The 21558-nt window shown below is 35.4% G+C and overlaps 2 protein-coding genes across 2 annotated transcripts in view; one reads left to right on the top strand and one right to left on the bottom strand.

The window, feature by feature from the left end:
- LOC127857957 (neuropeptide FF receptor 2-like) overlaps positions 1–21558 on the top strand; it is a 41579-nt gene that overhangs the window by 5778 nt on the left and 14243 nt on the right. The window lies entirely within an intron of this gene.
- On the bottom strand, positions 3422–8845 carry LOC127857971 (uncharacterized). The gene is made up of 3 exons (XM_052394775.1): positions 5773–8845; positions 5474–5532; positions 3422–3627 (listed from the first exon to the last, which is right to left on the bottom strand). Exon 1 carries the CDS (start codon positions 7147–7149, stop codon positions 6211–6213), a length of 939 nt encoding a protein of 312 aa, XP_052250735.1. The 5' UTR covers positions 7150–8845; the 3' UTR covers positions 3422–3627; positions 5474–5532; positions 5773–6210.

Raw genomic sequence — 21558 nt, 5'->3', positions numbered from 1 at the left:
TAAGATGTGTTGAATTAAAGATATTGCCATGTATATATACACATAAATTTACAGATAAATCATGAGCAATATTTAATAGGATAAATATAGAACGAGGTGGATCTATTGATCGTTTTAATGTAAAACAAAATGTTATACTGATTCTTTACTATTCTGAACATGATTTGTCAGCACTATAACTTCCCAGTAATCTGGCCAATGCCCCCCCCCCCCCCCATCATTTGTATGGGAGAAAGAATCTTACTTATGTGCCCTGTATTAAGAAATGTTTTAATAAAATGTGTGGTTGCACGCACCAAGTGTATGCATTCTACTTAAAAGTATTCCATTTTGACTTTTGCGGTGTAGGACCTTTTGTGTAACGCGTGCTGTTTCTTGGTTCGAAAGAACCAGACCCTTATATACTTCATCTTTCATTGTAAATGTGGCTATGTCGGACCTTATTGTTCATGGGTTCTACTTGCGGATTATCTTATAGGAAGATGGATACTTGGAAAGGTCTTCGTCACACTCAATTCATTTGGTCAATGTTAACGTCAATATTGCCGTCTTCAAATACAGCCTGGTATAATGTGGCAATAAAAGTTCAACACAAACATATTAAAATAAATATGAATCATCTATCATATCCGATGTGTTTGTTATCATAGGCAATTGTTTATCGACAATAGTGTGACACCAGCAGAGAACTATACGCAACAATGACCGCATCAACATTTAATTTATTCGTTCATCCTAATTAGATATAAATGTAATATCAAAACACAAAAATATGGAATTTTAAGCAATTATGGCATTTATAGTAATTGAAGCGTTATTGTATGGATTGCTTTTCCTAATTTTATCTGATTGATAGACCATTATCGGAAAACTCACTTTAATGATAGCTCGATTTCTTAATGGACTCAATTGCCCGTGCCAGTCGGTATCAATGTGCATTACAACCAGAACAGAAAATCAACTTTGTATCGATGCAACATCGATTGATCATATCTGACATAGCAATACAGGTTTGGAATAATAAAGAAATAAATATTAAAAAAAACACTATTAATTTAATGTTCACTCGTGAGTAGATGTTCAGTGTTTCACCTGATAATCTTTCTTGAATGGCATTACTGTATAATTTACAAACTTTGTTCGTTGCATAATGCGATGATTAGATACCGGAATCAATGCAGATGATTTGTCTAAATAAAATCGTGTCGAAATATTGATATACACAGCATTCATAAAATGCAACTCCAGATTCTATGATTGGAGAATGTCACTGATTGTCAACAATCCATCAACAATTTACAATGGCATATGTAAACTAAAGTTAATTATGCACGTCAAACGTGACACAGTAACCATACAACAGTATCCATGTCGATAAACCACATGCATGAATGCCTTAAATTACTCACAGGACTGGTTTTAACATTTTATAGGTTTAAGAGTTGTGTTCTCTAAAATATATTGCACAGTGTGAATGAGTGTTAGCATGTATAGTGTGGTAATATTTAAACCAAACGTTCCAACCCTAGTAGTTATAGACGTTACTTAATATGTGTTTGGTATATTATTTAAGGAACAATACAAACTGTTCTATATGTAGTTCTACGTATGAAGAGAAGCTCTCGGGAATCTGTTTCAAGTGCGGTCATCCCTAGAACGTTAATAAAATTGTTTTTGTTCGTTGTTTTTGTTTTACATAACGTCTGCTTCAATTTAATCGCAGTGACTAAGAATTTGATTCAGTTAAGCACTATATAGATAGTTTTCATTCGTTCGTTTTGCTTGTAAATGCAATTCTTATCCATTTATATGTTGGTTTATTTGTTCCGTTTGAATGTTAGACGGTTATCACGAATCAAGACATCTTGCGGTCCAGGTTTAATATTTATTGTGCAGATTACAATATTAAATTTAAAGTACATTATTGAGTAATCCCCCATTCGGCTGTGGGTTCTATTAATCATACTCCTGTACGCAGGTTGGTGCAAAATGGTAAGTCCTAATGCATTCGTGTATCAGTTTTGAACATATTTGAAAAATCATACTGTTTTCTAACACAATATATCTCGTGGTGTAATCGTTACATCAATGTCGTATATATATATAAATGAGTCCTTTTGAGATTTTACAGACATACAATTCTAAAATGTGTACACAATTATTACAACAAATCGCCGATAAATTGACTACATAAAAACTTTAAAAAATAGAGTGCAACAATTATATGACGCCAATGCCAAAAATGTTTCCCCTTTAACCGCATTTAGTTATTTTCGAGCTATGTCAGTTAGAGATCTACAATTCCAACCAAAACTGATTGCAGAAATATATCAACTCAAATGTACAATCTATAACTACGAACATTTGATCGGGCTCAATGAAGCAATAAACATTCAGTTAATGATTAGCCCTATGTTGCCATTATTTACTGATGTGATATAAAACTGATTTTGTCTGATCTTTAATTTAATATAGATATGGACATGTATAGCTCGTCTAGTAAGTGTTAAAATTTCTTAACATGTTTAGCTTTTCCGGCGTCTGTTCCGCACATTGAGAAACTCATTAAGCTTTTATTGAGATGCTTATGTGTATTAAGCCTTTATCTAGATGCTTATAAATTATTTGTTTGCATCGTGCTATGTTATTATCGAACAACATTTATTTTGGTAGCATACAATATTTACACTTCAAAGAAAACAAATGAAGTATTATGATCTGGATTTTAAATCAGGGCAAAATTATTGTTTAATATTGATTGTCAAAAGAACGTGATTCATATCGAAACTTCAGGGATATTAAATTTACACGAAATCAATAATATAGGAGTCCTGTTGCAATATTTCTTAATGTTTTGTGGTTAAAATGCCATAATGAGATACGAACACTAATTATATCGTTATGAACAGTAAATATATAGCTTTTAATTAACTTAAATAGTCACCACTCAACATTTCTGTTCACTGTCCTATTAACATGCCATGCATGATTTAACGTATAATGACCACAATTCGTTAACATTTCTTTGCAACAATTTTATCAAAAGTAGTCATAATATTATTTTTAAAGGCTTATACCAGAATCTCAAAAAATAACTATTCAAACATATATTATGTACTTTAAACTCGTCTGTAAATATCGTTCCTAAACGATGGAAATGCCAAAACAACTTCGCACTCGTGATTAAATCCTACGCATCTATACTCCTTACTGTGGGGTATTCGACAACAAACCATGATATATATATTATTTCTTATATGTATTTTACTGTTGCAGAAACAGTAGATCACGGTAATTTATTGATGCGACGTTAAAGGCCAATACACAGAGTAAGTAATGATCAAACATTCCTTGAACCATAACTATGCCTTTGAAGCATGTTTGAATTGTGTTTATTTTATATTTCGACTGTTTCGTAACAACTAGCAAGTAAGTAAAAATGTTCTTTGATTCCAATCAATAAAAGTACGTATAGCACGTCACTTTTATTAAAACAAATGCAAGAGGTCTATGTATGCGAGCACAAATTTAATTCAAACACACTATAAAACAACGTGTTCTTCTTCTTTGATAAACGTGTAGGATTTTTCAACCAATCGGATAGTTTGTGAACATTTTCTGACAGTTCTGAAAAGATAATATGAATGTAACCTACGTGCAACATACTACTTATTGTTTATTAATGATGTGTCCGGCATATTTAAAGAAGTAAACATACAAGTGCATAATACTATCAATACTATAAGTACTAATAGCTGGTAACAATATCTTACTTTTTTACTACTTTTGATATTGGGGCTGATTTTTTTCATATGGCATATAGACACACATATATTTCCGTAATTCATACGAGTAAACGTATCGGTATTGGCATAAACTTGTTCAGTTTATTTCCAATGACGTCAATATTAGTTGATTAATGGTACCATATAAAAAAAATGTTATTTTATTGTTTATGAGAACCATCCTTCATATTTGCATGTTGGCTTAATATTACGATATTAAAATGTTGGCATTTAACTCATAAATACTCGCTTTAATGATATAAGCACTTCGCCTTTTTTGCATTGACATCATTAAATGACGGTTAAACTCCGTTACATAGTTTGGTTACACTGCCCCCCCCCCCCATATAGACATTTCAGTAAATAAATCAATCGTAATACCAAACCAGATAAAACGTCTCTTATTGAAACTGAAACACTCCCTTAATCATAAAAATATAACTAAACGGTCAAAAAATGAGTAACGGCTTTAGATACCTATAAAAATTATCATTTCTCTTATTTACGAAGTGACCACTGGGCAAACAGTTTGACAGTTTACCCAAAACTGAACCGTCTTGTCGATCTTTTGAATAGAAATACGACTTTGTTGGATATTTTAGTACGGAGTACTATAATCTGGGCCTTGATTTTACATTAATCAGTATGTATCCTAAGTTTCAAATGGGCAAACATGTAATTCAAAGTTTGCTCTACTTAAGAAATATGAATTACATGTGTAAGGGCATTTGGGATCGAATATAGTAGATTGTTAATATACCACGCAATGTAGCGGATGAAAATCCATGTTAAATAAAAGAACTTAAATCATGTGTAGCGTTACGAGTCCGTATTAATAGTTTAGGTTATTTAATGCATTACTAAAGACCTTATGGACACTTATGTAGACAATTAAACAGAGAACCGATGTAGACAAGATGATGAAGAATTTAGACTGACTGAATGTGATTGATAATTCTTCTACAACGTACATCTTAGATCTGACTAGAATGATGGTTTATACGCGTGCACAACAACATTTAACACATTGAACAATTAAATGTACTCGTGAAACTATTTATGAATTAAAGTGCCAGTATAGAAATCGGTCGTTAGGTTGATTTGAACATATAACTAAGTATCATTAAAGCCTCTAACACATGAGTTAATGTTAAATAGGGTGATATTAACTCTAGACGTTACATTCCCAGTATAGTCATATCAGTTTCATAATTAACAGTAATGTAAACATTGTGACTCAACTCAATCGTAACAATTAACACACGTTGACATTACTATTAATTATGGAACTGACATTGCTGTATTTGGAATGTGACATCATTCATGTTATCTGAACGAAATGTTACTACATCACACTAATGGCCCATGCAGGGGATATAATTACCATTAAGGTATCTTATCCAGTAAATCATGACACAATATGACTCGTTAACGGTGTTGAATACATAATAATGTAACCTGACAACAGCACAGCTATTCACAAACTACATGTTTGGCATTGATAATCGTGGGTAGGCAAAGTATTATTCTGTTTCACGGTATTTACGATAATTGCACTTATTTGGAAAACGGATGTTTTTGTTAGCATCGACTCGTACTGTTTTCATGTCACAGTGACTTTAAAAATCGAAGAACACGCCATCAATAGGTACTGTTCGGGATTTTGGATCGTCAATTTATTCACTTACAACACTCGAGGGATGCGCCGGTTTCAACTCTTTTATTCATGGCGTTACATGGCGATTCTCTACAAATAGAGATATGAAAATAATAAATACCAGGTTCAAATCGGTATCAAATTACAATTGCTTATACATAAACATAGATAAACAACATAGATTAATATGTTCAAAAATGTTTACTATTTCAAATCATGTAGATCTCATATTCTGTAGCACATAAAAACTAAACTATCGTATGTAATTAATTATAACTTAAAACAAAATGAAAATTGCGTGTATAATAAAAGATATATCAAAACTCTTACCGAACTTTGGTGTCTTATAATGTATTTAGCTTCAAATCCTGAATAATTATGTTTTTGTCTTATCAATCGGCCGTTGCCGTTAACTTTTGTTTTTCTACTGGCTGAAGTTTGTTATGTGACGTCGACGTAAAAAAGGCGGCGACACCAACGTGACGTCATGCTTTTTAGCGCCAAAATAAAAGCGCGCTTAATATAAAGTTATCATTTTAACAATTTAAAAACTAAGAATTTAAACATATATTTAATTCTTACAGTGCCCTCCATGAAATCTCTCAATTTCATCTCATAAAAAAGTACTCAAAATTAAAACATCCATACAAAATACACTTATCAAAAGGTCATGTAAAATAAAACGTTGTATAGAAAAACTATCAAAAATGTAAAAATTCAAAATACCATAAAGCCAAATCTAAGAAAAGTATTGTGTATTTAAACATCTTAATCAGTGCCCTCTAATAAACATAACTTTGTTATAGGTCTTAAAAGATGTGTGCATCTAGTTTGAACTTTGCATTTTCGTACAAGCCCATCCCTGCCCTTAAATACTTCGGTCACTCTGCCTAATGGCCACTGCCCCCTGGGGATGTTGTCATCTGCGACCAGTACTATGTCACCGGCTTGTAATTTTCTGGTTTTCCTTTGCCACTTTTGGCGAATTTGAAGAGTGGGCAAGTATTCTTTCACCCATCGTTTCCAGAATACGTCGCTGAGGTATTGTATTTGCTTCCACCATCTTCTGCTATATGTGTCGTCTGCTGGGAAAACTCCTCTTGGTATACTGAGATTACTTTTCATTAATAGTAGCATGCTTGGTTTCAATGCTGAAATGTCTTTTGGATCGTTGCTAACGGGGGTGATATGTCTGTCATTTATAATCCTTTCGGTCTCGGCAATCAATGTTAAGAATTTCTCGTCTGTTAATAGCTGTTTATTTGCAAGGGATTTCAGTATGGTGCGCGTGGACCTGATCATGCGCTCCCATGCTCCACCCATGTTGCTTCCATATGGTGGGTTGAACTTCCATTCTACGTTGTTCTGCAACAAATATCTTCCGATCTTTGACTGGTTCCACTCTTCTATAGATTTCCTCAGTTCTTTATCTCCGCTGACTAGATTGGTACCGTTGTCACTGAACAAATTTTCAGGATATCCTCGTCTGCTTGTAAAGCGTTGGTAAACCGCTAGAAACGAATTAGTGGTCAAGCTGTGAGCTATTTCTGTATAGACCGATCTCGTCGTCAAACAGGAAAACAGGCAACCATATCTTTTAACGCTGGATCTACGTTGTTTTACCATTAATGGTCCAAAGTAGTCCACGTCTACAAATGTAAACGGAGGTTTGTCAGGCGTCGTCTGCTCTTGGGTTAGTGGTGCCATCTGCTGGGTGATTAACGGACCGTGATGTCTCTTGCAAACAATACATTTTCCTCGTCGTCTTCTTGGCAGCGCTAGGACCACGTAGTATCCAGTAATTCGCTCGTAATTCAGCAAGTACGTGGTGTCTTCCTACATGTCCAGTTGTTGTTATGGCAATGGAGAATAACTAGCTCTGTCACGTGATCATCATGGGGAAGGATAATTTGGGCTTTGTCATTATCTATGGGGAGTTTTCTTTCAGACATCCGAATGAGTCTGTTTACCAGAATCGGATTTAGAATACTCTAATCTGCTACTTTTCTTCACGGGATTGCCTTTTCTAAGACCTTCAATTTCCTGCATAAAATGGGCCCTATGTACATGTAATATTGCACGTGTAGCGTTCTGTGTTTCGACTGGCACGAGAACTCCACGTTTTAACTCTTCTGCATCTAAGGATGAGTGTTTTCTGCAGGAATACTATGAACCTCTGTAGCCAGGCAACCGCTCTGAGCAACTTGTTCCAGTCAGAAAAGTGGTTGATTAGGTCGTCGATATTTGTTCCGGTGTACGATGCAGTGGTGTTGATAACAACTTCGTGCTTGACTTCCGAGTCTTCTTCCGCTACTTCCGGTTTATTTGGTAAACAAGGCCAAGTCGATTCATCGTGCAGCAGGTACTCTGGTCCTTAAAGCCAGGTCCTTCAAACTGCTAACGTCATGGGGATCAATGCCTCTCGATGCTAGGTCTTCGGGGTTGGATCTGGAGTCAACATAACGCCATTGCTCAGGTTTAGTCAATTCGTGAATACGGCTAAGTCTGTTTCCAACAAATGTCTTGATACGGCTTGTTGTATTGTTGATATATCCCAGTAGGATCATGGAATCAGTCCAGAAAACTGCCTGGTCAATCTTAAAGTCAAGTTCATCTTTTATCATGGCATACAGTCTACACGACACTACGGCTCCACACAACTCAAGTCTAGGTATAGATGACTGCTTGATCGGGGCGAGTCGTGATTTTCCAAGTACAAGCTTGCAAACAATCCTATCGCATTGATCTACTAATCGTAGGTATGCACATGCGCCGTAGCCCGCCTCGGAACCACCACTGAACACGCGCAACTGAAAATTATTTATTTCATCGAAGTGTTTCGGTTGGTAACATCGGTTTATTGGAATATTCTCCAAACAATGTAAGCTGACTATCCAGCGTTGCCAATCGTCTTGCTCTTTCTGTGGTATTACATCATCCCATCCTATTTTCTTTCTGCAGAGCTGCTGTATGATTATTTTCGCTCGCAATGTCACTGGGTTTACAAATCCAAGTGGGTCGAAAATGGCACTAACTATGGAAAGGATGCCGCGTCTTGTCAGTGGCTCATCAGCTATTCTTATTTTAAAAGTTATTTCATCGTCACTGACGTTCCAATTTACCCCAAATGCACGATCACAGGGAAGCGCGTCTTTCGGGTCGAGACTAATAACTGTAGCTGCACGTTCAGATTCCTGAATTGTATTGAGTACCGCTCTGCTGTTGCTGATCCACTTCGTTAATCTAAAACCTCCAATTTGCACCAATGATTGCAGATCCGATGCTAACTTCGACGCTTTTTCTTCTGAATCAACTGAATTTCAGGCAGTCATCTACGTAGAAGTTCCTATTTACGGTATCTACAACTTCGTCTGGGAATGTTCCCGCGTTATCACTGGCTGTTCTTTTCAATGCGTACGCCGCACAGCTAGGAGATGAGGTGGCACCAAACAAGTGCACCTGCATATCATAAGTTTTCGGACTTATGGAGATGTCACTACCAGGCCATCATAGAAAGCGGAGTGCGTCACAGTCTTCCACACACACGCGGACTTGATGGATCATGGCTTCTATAACTGCAGCTATGGCTCTCTTTTCCTGACGAAATCTGGTAAGTACGCCAACGAGACTGTTTATCATGTCAGGGCCCTGCAAAAGTTGACTATTCAACGAGATGTCCTTGTATTTCGCGGCACAGTCAAATACCACACGTAACTTTCCAAGTTTATTTACGTTGGTCACGGGGTGGTGGGGTAAATACCATATCCACTTGCAGTCTGTATCTTTATATTCTACTTCTTTCGCGTATCCCTTGTCGATGTAATCTGTAACTGTTTTGGTGTACATTTCATGCAATGTTTTGTCGTTTTAAATTTTCTCTTCAGTTGGTTAAGACGTGCGTGCGCCAACGCCGAATTAATCGGTAGTACAATGACGTCTGCTCGCCAAAGTAGTCCCATCTTATAGTGACCATCCACGTGCGACAGGGTTGATTCTATAATACGCAACGCTCTCTTATCTTCAACTGACATCGAATCTTTCTCGCAATGTGACGCGTCGTTGAAATCTGAGGTCCACATACGTTCAGGTTGCTGCTGAAATATAACGTCACTTGATTGACCAAAGTTGATATTTGCTTCTTCTCTGGGGTGCTCTGTTCGGCTCGGTTCTATACTGGCTCGAGCGACTGGTCCACGAACTGCCCATCCAAGTCTCGTCCGTATCGCATATGGCTCGTGGCTGCATCAGAAACGCACTTCAAGGGGTATGTGTGCTTCGGGACAATCAGTGCCAATCAATAGTATGACTTGGTTTACTTTCATTTTGGGGAATATGCAGGGCGGACAAGTATGGAAACCCGCTAATGTCATCAGACGTCACAACAGACCGTGTGGAGATTGGTAACTGCTTGACCGTCCAAACGTTATTTAGCTGGACGCTTGCCGCCATTTCCGGAAACAGGACTCACACTGTGGTCTACTTCCTGTCCATGAGTAGTACTTCCGGTCGAGCTGATAGTCGATATCTGTAAGATGACGGGTTGTACTGCGGAGGTTCAACTGCTGGATCAATCTCTCATCACAAAGTGTTTTGTCTGCACCATCGTCGAGCAGGGCATAAGTTTGACAGAAGTGACTGTCCCCACCCTTAATAGTTACAGGTATAATCCCCAAACATGTCTTAACAAATGACCCATTTACAGCTGTACAAATTAACAGAAGGTTGCGAAACAACATGTTCTGGTTTGACCCAACTATGCAACAATGAATGATGTTTGCTTGTACAATCAGATACAGTACACATTTTGTCACGTCTACATTTTCTTGACATATAATTGCGTTTAAGGCAATTAAAACATAGTTTGCATTTTGCGACATACTTCTTTCTATCTTCTAAAGACATACTTTAGAACTTATCACAAGACGCTAGGTCTGTACAAGCACCTTAACAGCAATAACATTTTCTATCATATCTATGTGCTTGACTTTCTGTGGATGTAGAAAGGATAGTGACTTTCCCTTTAACAATATTATCTGACGGACCATGAGGCGGACTTACTGTCTCGGACATTTTCTTGTACAACATCAATACCATACACCGAGCTAGCCACTCGTTACCTTTCATCAACAAATTTTGTAAAAATCAAAGAAACTATGTTTTTTGCCTAACTCAAAAATATAGTGTGCTATTTCTGCCCATCTAGATCTCAAATGCATAGGAATACGTCTAACAATTCGCCTCAAATTCTCAGAGTGATTTATATCAGACACAAACCCTAGTTGTGAAAGTGTAATCTGGCATTTTTTGCATATCAAGCGCTAATTTAGAAAGCTCACTAACATCAGAGGCCTTTACTGGAGGACCGTGTAACAATTTATCAATGTGACTTCTTGCAATAACATGCGGCCTTCCATAGCGAGACTGCAAAATCGATTTAGCTTTGCTATACCCTACATTTGAGTCTAACAAAACACAATCTTCTATGCATGACCTGGCTTCACCTGTACAATATTGTATCAAATACTTAATCTAAGTCTATTGTCACTTACTTTGCACTCATAACATACATTTGTCTCAAAGTTCTTTATAAATTTGCAATAGTCAAGGTGGGGAACAACTACATGTTTATAATTCGGGTTTGGGCAAATTAAACCCTTCTTGAAGAATTGAAGCAAGTCTCTCAACGTCCATAGCGGAAGCACTGTGTCTGCTATATCGCTGCGTCACGCTCACGCGCTCACCGGAAGGTACGTCTGCTGCGTCGCGATTGTCCATGAAATCACCGTATAATCGACGTGATGTGGAAGCTCTGTCCGTTTCAATAATCGGTGAAGTGTATTCACGATGTACGTCGTATTCGTGTATCACCGTACCTTCGTAAGCCCATACAGATTCATCCAGCCTCGCTTCCGCCACGATGCTTTCTTGTGCAAGAAGACGTGTCTTATCTTACTTACCTTTTGCAAGGATTCTAATTTGAGCCTTTCTCTCTCTAAAGATTGTTGTTCTTTCAACGTTTTAAGTTTTTGTTCTGCGATAAGCCGTTTCACTATTGCGTTTCTCAACCTAGATGTTGATGATGCAGCACTTGATATAAAGTCTATTTCCACGGGAGTCCATTGCGAGTATCGTTCTTTGAAGTCCACAAAGTTTGTTTTACAACTTTCAAAACTTTTTTGTAGTGCTTCTTTGGTTTGCGGGTCTTCGCAAGTTCGAAGTACTGGGAATGCACTATTTTGAATTCTTAATTGGTCGCACAGTCGGTCGAATAGCTCCCTCACTCGTTTTGTGTTTTCTGATGATAAAATCTGTGTTTCTAGTTCTTTATATAATTTGGTTAACTGCCCAAGATGTGCGGCTCGACTTTTGTTTGCTGTTGTTGCGTCAATTTTGTTGATTTTATATCTTTAGTTTCGTTGAAAGTTCGAGAATTGTTCGGGATTTGGGATCGTCAATTTATTCAATAACAACCCTCGAGAGATGCGCCGGTTTCAACTCTTTTATTCATGGCGTTACATGGCGATTCTCTACAAATAGAGATATGAAAATAATAAATACCAGGTTCAAATCGTTATCAAATTACAATTGCTAATACATAAACATAGATAAACAACATAAATTAATATGTTAAAAAATGTTTTACTCTTTCAAATCATGTAGATCTAATATTATGTAGTACATAAAAACTAAACTATTGTGTGTAATTAATTATTACTTAAAACAAAATGAAAGATGCGTGTAAAATAAAAGATATATCAAAACTCTTACCGAACTTTGGTGTCGTATAATGTATTTAGCTTCAAATCCTGAATAATTATGTTTTTGTCTTATCAATCGGCCGTTGCCGTTAACTTTTGTTTTTCTACTGGCTGAAGTTTGTTATGTGACGTCGACGTAAAAAAGGCGGCGACACCAACGTGACGTCATGCTTTTTAGCGCCAAAATAAAAGCGAGCTAAATATAAAGTTATCATTTTAACAATTTAAAAACTAAGAATTTAAACATATATTTAATTCTTACAGGTACATTTATCACCCCTGAAAGCGATAATGCACACAATTTGTACTACGACGCTTTGCGTGTTTACACTATGAGACAACAGTTAAAACAGAGAACGTTCATATACAAGTAAAAGGTACTGTAAGGACTTCATCCACAAAAAGGCCTATTGATATAGTAAAACAAAATCTTGAGTATTTTAAGAAAACAAAAAACCAAGAGACTTTTCGGCGATAGTCCAACTTAGAAGAATTTACTTTTATTGGAAACTTCAGTAGCAAGTTTTATTTTTATTGTAATAAAAACGCAGACGATTTTTATTGTGTTAACGATTTTGATTAAGAAAATTTTGCTTTCACAGAACGCGACGTATCTGTTGAAGAATATCAAATTGAAATTAAACATTTAAAACGAGATAAATAATCGGTTAGTGGTTGAATATTGAATTAATATTTTCTTAAATGTAGTCATTTTCGTCTGCAGATGTGTTTAACGGTATCGGGATTCTTTATCGATAAATGGGGAGAATGGGTTATAATCGCTATGCATACAAGGTTGATGTTAATGATGTAAATAACTATAGGGAGAGGAATTAATTGTGTAAGTTGCTTTTCAAACTTATTTACCACGATTTTAAACAAGCGCATCGATTTTTTTCCAAGTAAAACACTAATATTTCTAATGCGCAGTTCGGATTAGGAAAGGTTATTCAACTGTTGATGTTATTCATTAATTGGTTTCCATTGTACCAAAATTTTTAATTTAATGAAAATAAACGTCGATACTTCTACATGGTTTGATAGTATATACCGCAATGTATAATGGTTTAACATGTCTAAGTATTTTATACAAGCTAAAATGCTTAGAAAAGTGAATGATATGTATGTAACTGTTAAGTAACGTGTTAAATCATGTTCGTATTATTCATATTATATTAGTTGTGCGGTCAGAGTGAGGCAATGAGAGGTGCTGTCGCCGATTTTTATTTCTTTATTTGTTAAAAACCTTGAATTTTACATACGAGACATAGAGAATACTAGGTTAGCGTTTTATACAGAGAAGTTTATGTTGCGAGGCTTAGAACGCCGGGAGCGCGAGCCTAGGCGAGCGCTTTCGGAGTTCGAGCAGAACAACATAAACATATCTGTATTGAACGCTAATCCTAGTATTCTATTTATCCCAGTTGATTTTTTTTTCAACGTGACATTTAACATAAATAAGTCTCATAACCAGAAACATAAATGCACTTCAAAGTATATTAACATTGTTTATTCTTAATGTACTTATGTGAGTTGTTTATTCATCGCCTATAGGAAAATAAAAAAGACCCCTACATCCTCTACAATAAATGAACCATGCATTATGTTAGGCAAATATTAATCTGTTTTACGGCGTTTCCTTGAAAAAAATCAGCAAACGTTGCTCGAATTTGTGAAAAGATACAAGAAAATGCTCTAACACAATTAAACTACATAACAACATGTAAACACGGGTATATACGAGAGCGGTACATTAAATAGGGGCGTAGCTGCTATTAGGCACAGCAGGCCCGGGCCTACAATTTTTGTTTAACATGAAACAAATAAAAATGCTTCAACTTCGAACAACGAATTAAAATGTTGACCCTGAGGCGGTGAGGTGTTAGAAATCTTCATTTCATATTGACATAAACCTCAGACAATGGATTCTGGTCGTGTTCAAAGGACGTATCTTCCAATTATCAACTCTACTTTTTCTATGTGCATATATTCTAGCTCGCTACTTTTCACGTGATTTGCTGTTACAAGTTTACATGGATCTACATGTAGATCATCTTGTCTCCTTTTCAACACTACAGTAAGTTGTAATCGATCATCGTTAGATTTTTAAAAAACATTCCGAATGATGATTATGACCGCGGAAATGTAAAATGGAGCACTTGCCCCCATGTCCCGATCCATTGACTGAATCCGGGTCGGTTCGAACCCTTGATGCCGAACAAAAACGTGCCGTTATAGACATGCAGACACTATTATTGGAAAGAATTCCCATGGTGAGGTGTTAGAAATCTGCATTTCATATTGACACAATCCTCAGACAATGGATTCTGGTCGTGTTCAAAGGACATATCATCCAATTATCAACTCTTCTTCTTTCTATGTGCATATATTCTAGCTCGCTTCTTTTCACGTGACTTGCTGTTACAAGTTTACATGGATCTACATGTAGCTCTTCTTGTCTCCCTTTCACTCCTACAATAAGTTGTAATCGATCATCGTTGGATTTTTAAGAAACATTCCGAATGATGTTTATGACCGCGGAAACTTAAAATGGAGCACTTGCCCCCGTATCCCGATCCATTGACTGAGTCCGGGTCGGTTCGAACCCTTTATGCCAGATGAAGTTATAGACATGCAGATAGTATTATTGATAAAAGAATTCCCATGGTTTGACTTGTGAATAAACGGACTGTTACACTTTTAAATGTTTCTCTGTTCTATATTGTTGGCTCGACATTCTCCCCAGCTCGATATTCAGGACTATTGCCGAATTTCGATATCAGAGCTGGCTTGACATTCGCCCCAGCTCTATATTCGGGACTTTTGCCGAATGTCGATGTCATAGCTGGCTCGACATTTGCCCCAGCTCGATATTCGGGACTTTTGCCGAATGTTGATGCTAGAGCTGGCTGGACATTGGTCCCAGCTCGATATGCGAATGTCGATTGTCGATGCCAGTGCAAACTTCACGCACCTGTCAATTTACTTGTATCTCTACCGGATACTAAACTGTGTATGGAATAGACTTTATTTTCAATTCAGAAACATTGTTTGTGTGTGCTTTTTAAAGGAGTATATTTAGTCTAATACTTACGTTCTATTTTGCTCTGCCTTTATCACAAATCCTGAACATAACAATGTATATGTACAATGACGAATAATCATTTTATTATACATAGCCATTAACACGTACCCGGGTATCACTCATAATAATATGTTTATGAATCGGGTTCTTGCTGTAAGATGTATAAACTCGCTTTGTACTATTTGAATGTTTTTCAAAATTAAAGGGCCTGTGAAAACTCGGAAGTCACAGTTTTTTTTATAAATAAGCTTAAAATAGCACTGATGTTATTGAGCGAAAAATAGCGTTCGCCTATGATTATTATCTAAATACTTAAATAGGCTTCCATAACTAAGCATCTTGCGAAAACAATAAAATAAACTATTAAAGATGATACCTGAAAATAACAATAGTTATATTAACTTGGTTTGTTTGAATTTGATATTAAATGTTAACCTCGTAGAATCGTTTAGCAAAGATGCAAATAATTGAAACTGGGACATGCCAGACACCTTACATATACCATCACATCTTGCCTTGATTTATAATATGTTCTCGAGACTCAACACAATTCGTAATTGTTCAGTGATTCATCGCAATGGTTTATATCATTCTTGGACGCGTTCCAATATAACAAAGAATGTGTACATATCATTCATCAATGGCGCGTTCCGAAATATTCAACGATAGTTGCCCGTGTTTTTTTTACCGTTATCACTCCATTCTGAGTTTGTAGTATAATTATATAAAATACATCCAACTACATTAGTCCTTACTTCAAACGAAAATTGCATAACACATGTAAAGATCGTACGATTTCCTCTTTGACAGAACGTCAATTTCCCAGAAGATTACTGCTGTATATTCGCATGATCCCATTTCGGAGGATCGACTGGAAGGCATAGTTGTCTAAATTATTTCATTGTTCAGGGTCATACGTTAATATATTTATGTATAGACGATGTCAAAGAGATTCTTACAAATTGTCAAGATATGAACACAAAAGGGTTTCATCAATAATGAATCACAAAATCTTCGTTTTCGAGATTTCCGTATACACTCAATGTATTGTCGAAGATGTTGAAAGCACTATAGGTCCTTATTTTGATGTTATGACTGTATTATTCACACGCTTTCATCAACTCTTTAACTTTAAACTAATTGGAAGTAAAGAATAGATATGATTTTTGCTGTTAAGTTTATTATCTGTATTAATCAAGAGGGATAATGAAAATATAAGCTTAGCCATTTGTAAAATATTTTATATATGTTTGATCATATTATTATAAATTACATTTACGTACTTTTAAAATGCAACTTTATAACAAACACAATAGTATATACCACTGTATGTTATTGAAATATCTCAGTTGTCCAATAGTTCACTGATCATACATTCCAAACTGTTTACTTGTTGGTGTGGGATGTTGTTCTAATTCTCTGATGAGAGGTGGAATGTCAGAGTTTTACGTGTTAATTTTGAGTGCTGCATTCAACATAAGTAACAGCCGAGAGAAAGGCAGGGGTGAACAACAGACATTTGAGAAGGATATTCTGAATTTGTATGCAGAATGTTGTCCATGTGTACACCATCCTTTATCTTAAGAGGACATTCCAGTTTAAAACCAAATCTAAAACCATTCTATAAGTTAACGTAAAATGAAAACTTTCCGCGCGAGCGCCCTTGTGTTGCGACAGTGCATTTTCAGATGTGTACACCATGCGAACATGCATAAACGCAGCTGATCAACTTTTTTTTCACTACACAAAACTTATTTAAGACATCACAAATCCGTATAGATCAAATGGTTAGCATCCATTCTTCGAGCGATTATTCTCCTAAAGAATGCGAGATAACTGTGATTTTGGATGTATGCTAAAATTGTTAGAACTTTCGATTATACTTGGCATTTGTAGAAGCGTGCTTGTGCGTATCATTACGTCTACTCTGTTGGATTGCATTGTTTACTTATAGAAAATATGATATAATAATGCGTACAACGGTTCAGAATTACGAGCGTTCATTTCGAAGATAATTGGAACAATATTATGTAAAAGAGACATGCACTAACTGATAGGAAGGCGATGAACCCAACGGTACTTACCAACCAAGAGTTTTTCAAATCAAGTGTGAGTTTACAATTAAAAAACAAAAATTAGGGGATCTCACAGCTTACTTACATATGCCAAAACCAGAATAAACAAAGAAACAATTCTACCACGCCCTCATGAGAGCTTTTTTTCTCTGTGTTATTTCACTATATGTTATTTCTCTCGTAAATAGTAATGTGAGGGTTGAGGGAACTCCCACTTCACAGAGCTTACTGGTAATGAATGCGTAACATATTTCATACAATTTACCATTAATAGCTTTTACATTACTACATACAACTGTTTTTGTTAAAGAAATATTTTGCACTTAAATACTTTTTAAGTCCCATATCACAACAACTGGAAACATATTAAAAGAGGTCACAGTCTTTACTTCAACGAAAATCATTCAACTTACTCAGTAGTACATGGCAACACAATGACATGATTGCATTCGTTATTAACAATACGATGTCCTTTATTATGTCAAAAGACGCATTGTCCAATTTGTTTTGAAACATAATCACAAAACACACACACCAGGATAAATACATGGAAAGAACCCAAAATATAATGTTTAGCAAGCTAACAGAAACATACACGTTCTACCATTCGCACCAAAATCACTCATCTTCGACATGACAGACAAAATGACAGGAAGTTAAGTCGTATTTGCACCTAAGGTAATATGTTAACTCAGCACACCGTTTCGCGGTATACTAATAGAATTATGAGAAATATTCGCAAACGTTGTTTTCTCAATTGCTGTCAGCAAATTCCCGTTTAATGTGCTACATAATGAAGCACATTGTCTTTAGCTTAAACAAATGCTGAACGTTGTAAATAGTGTGTATTTTTTATTAAACGTGGGGGAAAGGGACACTTACTTTACTTTCAGACTTGTATAAGCGTGGATAAGATTTGTACAATGATTATCTAGGTTAAACCTTTTTTCTCAAAATACTCTGATATATAAGTGCAGTTAATTTAATAGTTGAATAGTTGGTTAGTATACAACCATTTCAGTAATTTTCAGGAGACCAGTATGCAATCATTGATTACGGTCATCTGGCGATAGTATATTGTTTCAAACTCAGTAACTGGCAAACGCCTGGCGGAAAAATAGTTATTTCAAAAAGAAATTGAAATGTAAATAACGTTTAGTGATAATTGACTCGCACTTCGTTCGGTAATTTTGAGAATTATTAATTATCCAATATAAACTGGTGGTGATAAACACATTTAGAAGTAATACATAAGCTATAGAGGAATGTGGTGTTTTAGTTTTTTTTACAAACGAAGCGTGCTGCGCATACCTGCCTTTCAGAAATTTGTCATGTGAAAAGTTAGACATTATTTCTGTTTTTCATTATTCACAATAAAGGTCCCTAATCATTTAAGCGACGTTACAAACGTTATGCATTTATAAAAGTTTGATATCATTTGTATACATTTTATTCGGAATATTTACACGATAATGTACACGTTTAAGTGTACTTTAATTTCGAGATGATAGTTTTACTATCAATCTAATATAATCCGTGCATATGCGTTCAACGATTAAAGCCTATATAACGCTCATAATCAACGAAAATTTCGTAAAGTATTTCGTAAAATAAAGTTAACACATAAACAATCAGTGTTCCTTATAGTAATAGCCAAGAATTTCAACGCTAGATGTGGTATGATTACATAGATTTTTGTAGATACAAAATGCTCGTTTTTATTTACTTGTGACACAATTAATTCCATTTTAATTTCCCGCGAATATATATATTCATGCGACACACGAACACTAAAATGGTACCATGTTAGTGTTCATGTGCGAAAAATTGAAATGGAATTAAATATTCAAAACAATAATAAAAACGAGCATTTTGTATCTACAAACATCTATTTTACCAGACCACATCTGGCGTTGAAATTTCGGCAATTGCCATAAGGAACACTGATTTTTAAAGTGATATTATGTGCAGTTTTCACTGTTGAATTGAGCTGAAAAGAATTAACAGGTCAAAAGAGTTAGTTAAAATGTGATTACTGACCAATTATCTGCAACTCATCTTGCTACCAGTTGTTTATAAAAATATATTTTATATTCGATAGTTTACGTGACTCACCCAGTCCTGTAAGACGAAATGATCCGTAAAACAAACTTGTCTCTTTGTGTCGTTGGAAAGAATCTGCACTAAAACTAAATTTAGGTTCACATTGTACATGCATGATCAGTTGTCAAACGTAATTACGGCTGATATTCAAATGCACTTTTTTTCTCTTTCCGGGATATTGTTTAGTATGTTGATGCTGCATTAACAAATATAAGTGTGTATGAAGTGAAAACACCAAAAATAAACAACGGTTGTGATGGATACCTATAAACTGTTAGATGCCCATAATATCACTTTAATTATTTAACTTTATTTTACGAAATATTGTACGAAATTTTCGTTGATTTTGAGTAGTAATGGGGCTTTAATTATTCAGAACAATATTAACGAGCCTTGAAGCAACAAGCGACCTTAGGGCCATAAATGATGCATAAGACGGTGGCATTCTCTAATCAACTGCGTGCTGAATTAAATTAGCTGAAAATGCTATTTTTGAAGCAGCCGCAATTGAATCAGAATAAATGTTGCAAAGTGTACAGTTATTATCGGAAGACATCTAACAGATCCTATACCACTGAAATATTTATGCTAAGACAACTTCGGTACATAGTTCGTGCGTCATGTTCACCCTTGTAATACTCAGATCTATGATACGGTTCATCAAGAACAATTGATTTGTAAATTATTTCTGTGTTGCGCCCAAATAATGCAACATGAGTGTTAATATGTTCTGGAAAGTTATTGTTTGGACATAATGGTTAGGTGCATATTTAATAACTAGATATTTCAGCGATATTCTATGATTTTGCGATTCAATTTCTCTATATTATTGTTTGATTGAACCCTTGTATGTAGACTCAAGCTTACACATTGGCAGATTTGTCATAAACGGAAGAAAGACCTGTCAAAACCCATGAAAATAGGAAATAATGATCCGAACCAATAATTAACTTCGGAAATAGTGAGAATATAAGGTTACATAAACGATTTAATGAAATGTGTTATCCCCAAAACACAACTTAAATGTAAGTGCATTGTTGATCATATAATAATTGTCTATAACCACGAACTTATAATAGCGTACTTACTGTGTAGAGTCCGTTGTAGTTTTTAGAGGAAACGATTATTGATGTTTTTTTATTGTTTTTTTTTTCTATCAGCACATGTAAAAATCACACAATGTGTTCGGTATTGAAACTTGCAGAGCATTTTCAGGACGATGCGGAAGCTGGGATTGGCTTAAATGGGCCTTTTCACGTTTGGGTAAATTGACAAATTTAAAACAAATTGTTTCAGATTCGCAAATTTTCGTTTAAGTTATGATATTTGTGAGGAAACAGTAATACTGAACATTAACCATGCTCTAAAATAGCTATTTTATGCATCTTTTGACAATTTGAACAACCCGAAAATTATAAAGCGTTGCAACGCGAAACGAATTAATAATTTAGAGAGTTCTGTTGTTGTCGTTATATTTTGGGAAACAACGAGGATTGCTTATATAAAGTATACAATACGCCTTGAAATGTGTTCGGAAGGATGGTCGAGTGGTCTAAGTCGTAGACTTTTTACTCCGGGACTCCAGGGGTCAGTGGTTCGAGTCCTGCTGAGGGTTACATTTTTTTTTCTTACAGGAGCTTTTTATATCCGATGTTTATATTTATCAATATAAAGCATTTAATGACAAACTTCAAAACATGTCAACATATGTGAAAAGGCTCCTTTAAAAGGCACTATACTGTTTATTGGATGAAATAACATACCGATGCATTTTTCGACATTTCACAGAAAATAGACCCTGTGTGTTTTTGTTTATTTTTTTCCGATTCTCAGCATATAAAACATTTATAATACATCATGTATTTAAGGAGCGTAACATGGACGCTTTTGACAAGGTATAACGATTGTTTTAATTGATTATGAAACCATTAAAATCATTAATTTACGATAAATTATGTTTTTACACATGTGTTGTGCTAAAATATAAACAACTAAAGGATATGTGGATCTTAATTGTACTGGGTCTATACCATATTGTTCATATTGAAGTGTGTTAAATTCTGTTAAATATATTGAAAAAAAAGATAACAAAATA

Source organism: Dreissena polymorpha, chromosome 1 (genome assembly GCF_020536995.1).
Source record: "Dreissena polymorpha isolate Duluth1 chromosome 1, UMN_Dpol_1.0, whole genome shotgun sequence".
Taxonomy (NCBI): domain Eukaryota; kingdom Metazoa; phylum Mollusca; class Bivalvia; order Myida; family Dreissenidae; genus Dreissena; species Dreissena polymorpha.
This window is presented reverse-complemented; position numbering and strand designations above follow the sequence as displayed.

Coding starts and splice junctions, on each gene's coding strand:
- LOC127857971 (XM_052394775.1), bottom strand. CDS start 7,149: ATGGCACCACTAACCCAAGAGCAGACGACGCCTGACAAACCTCCGTTT.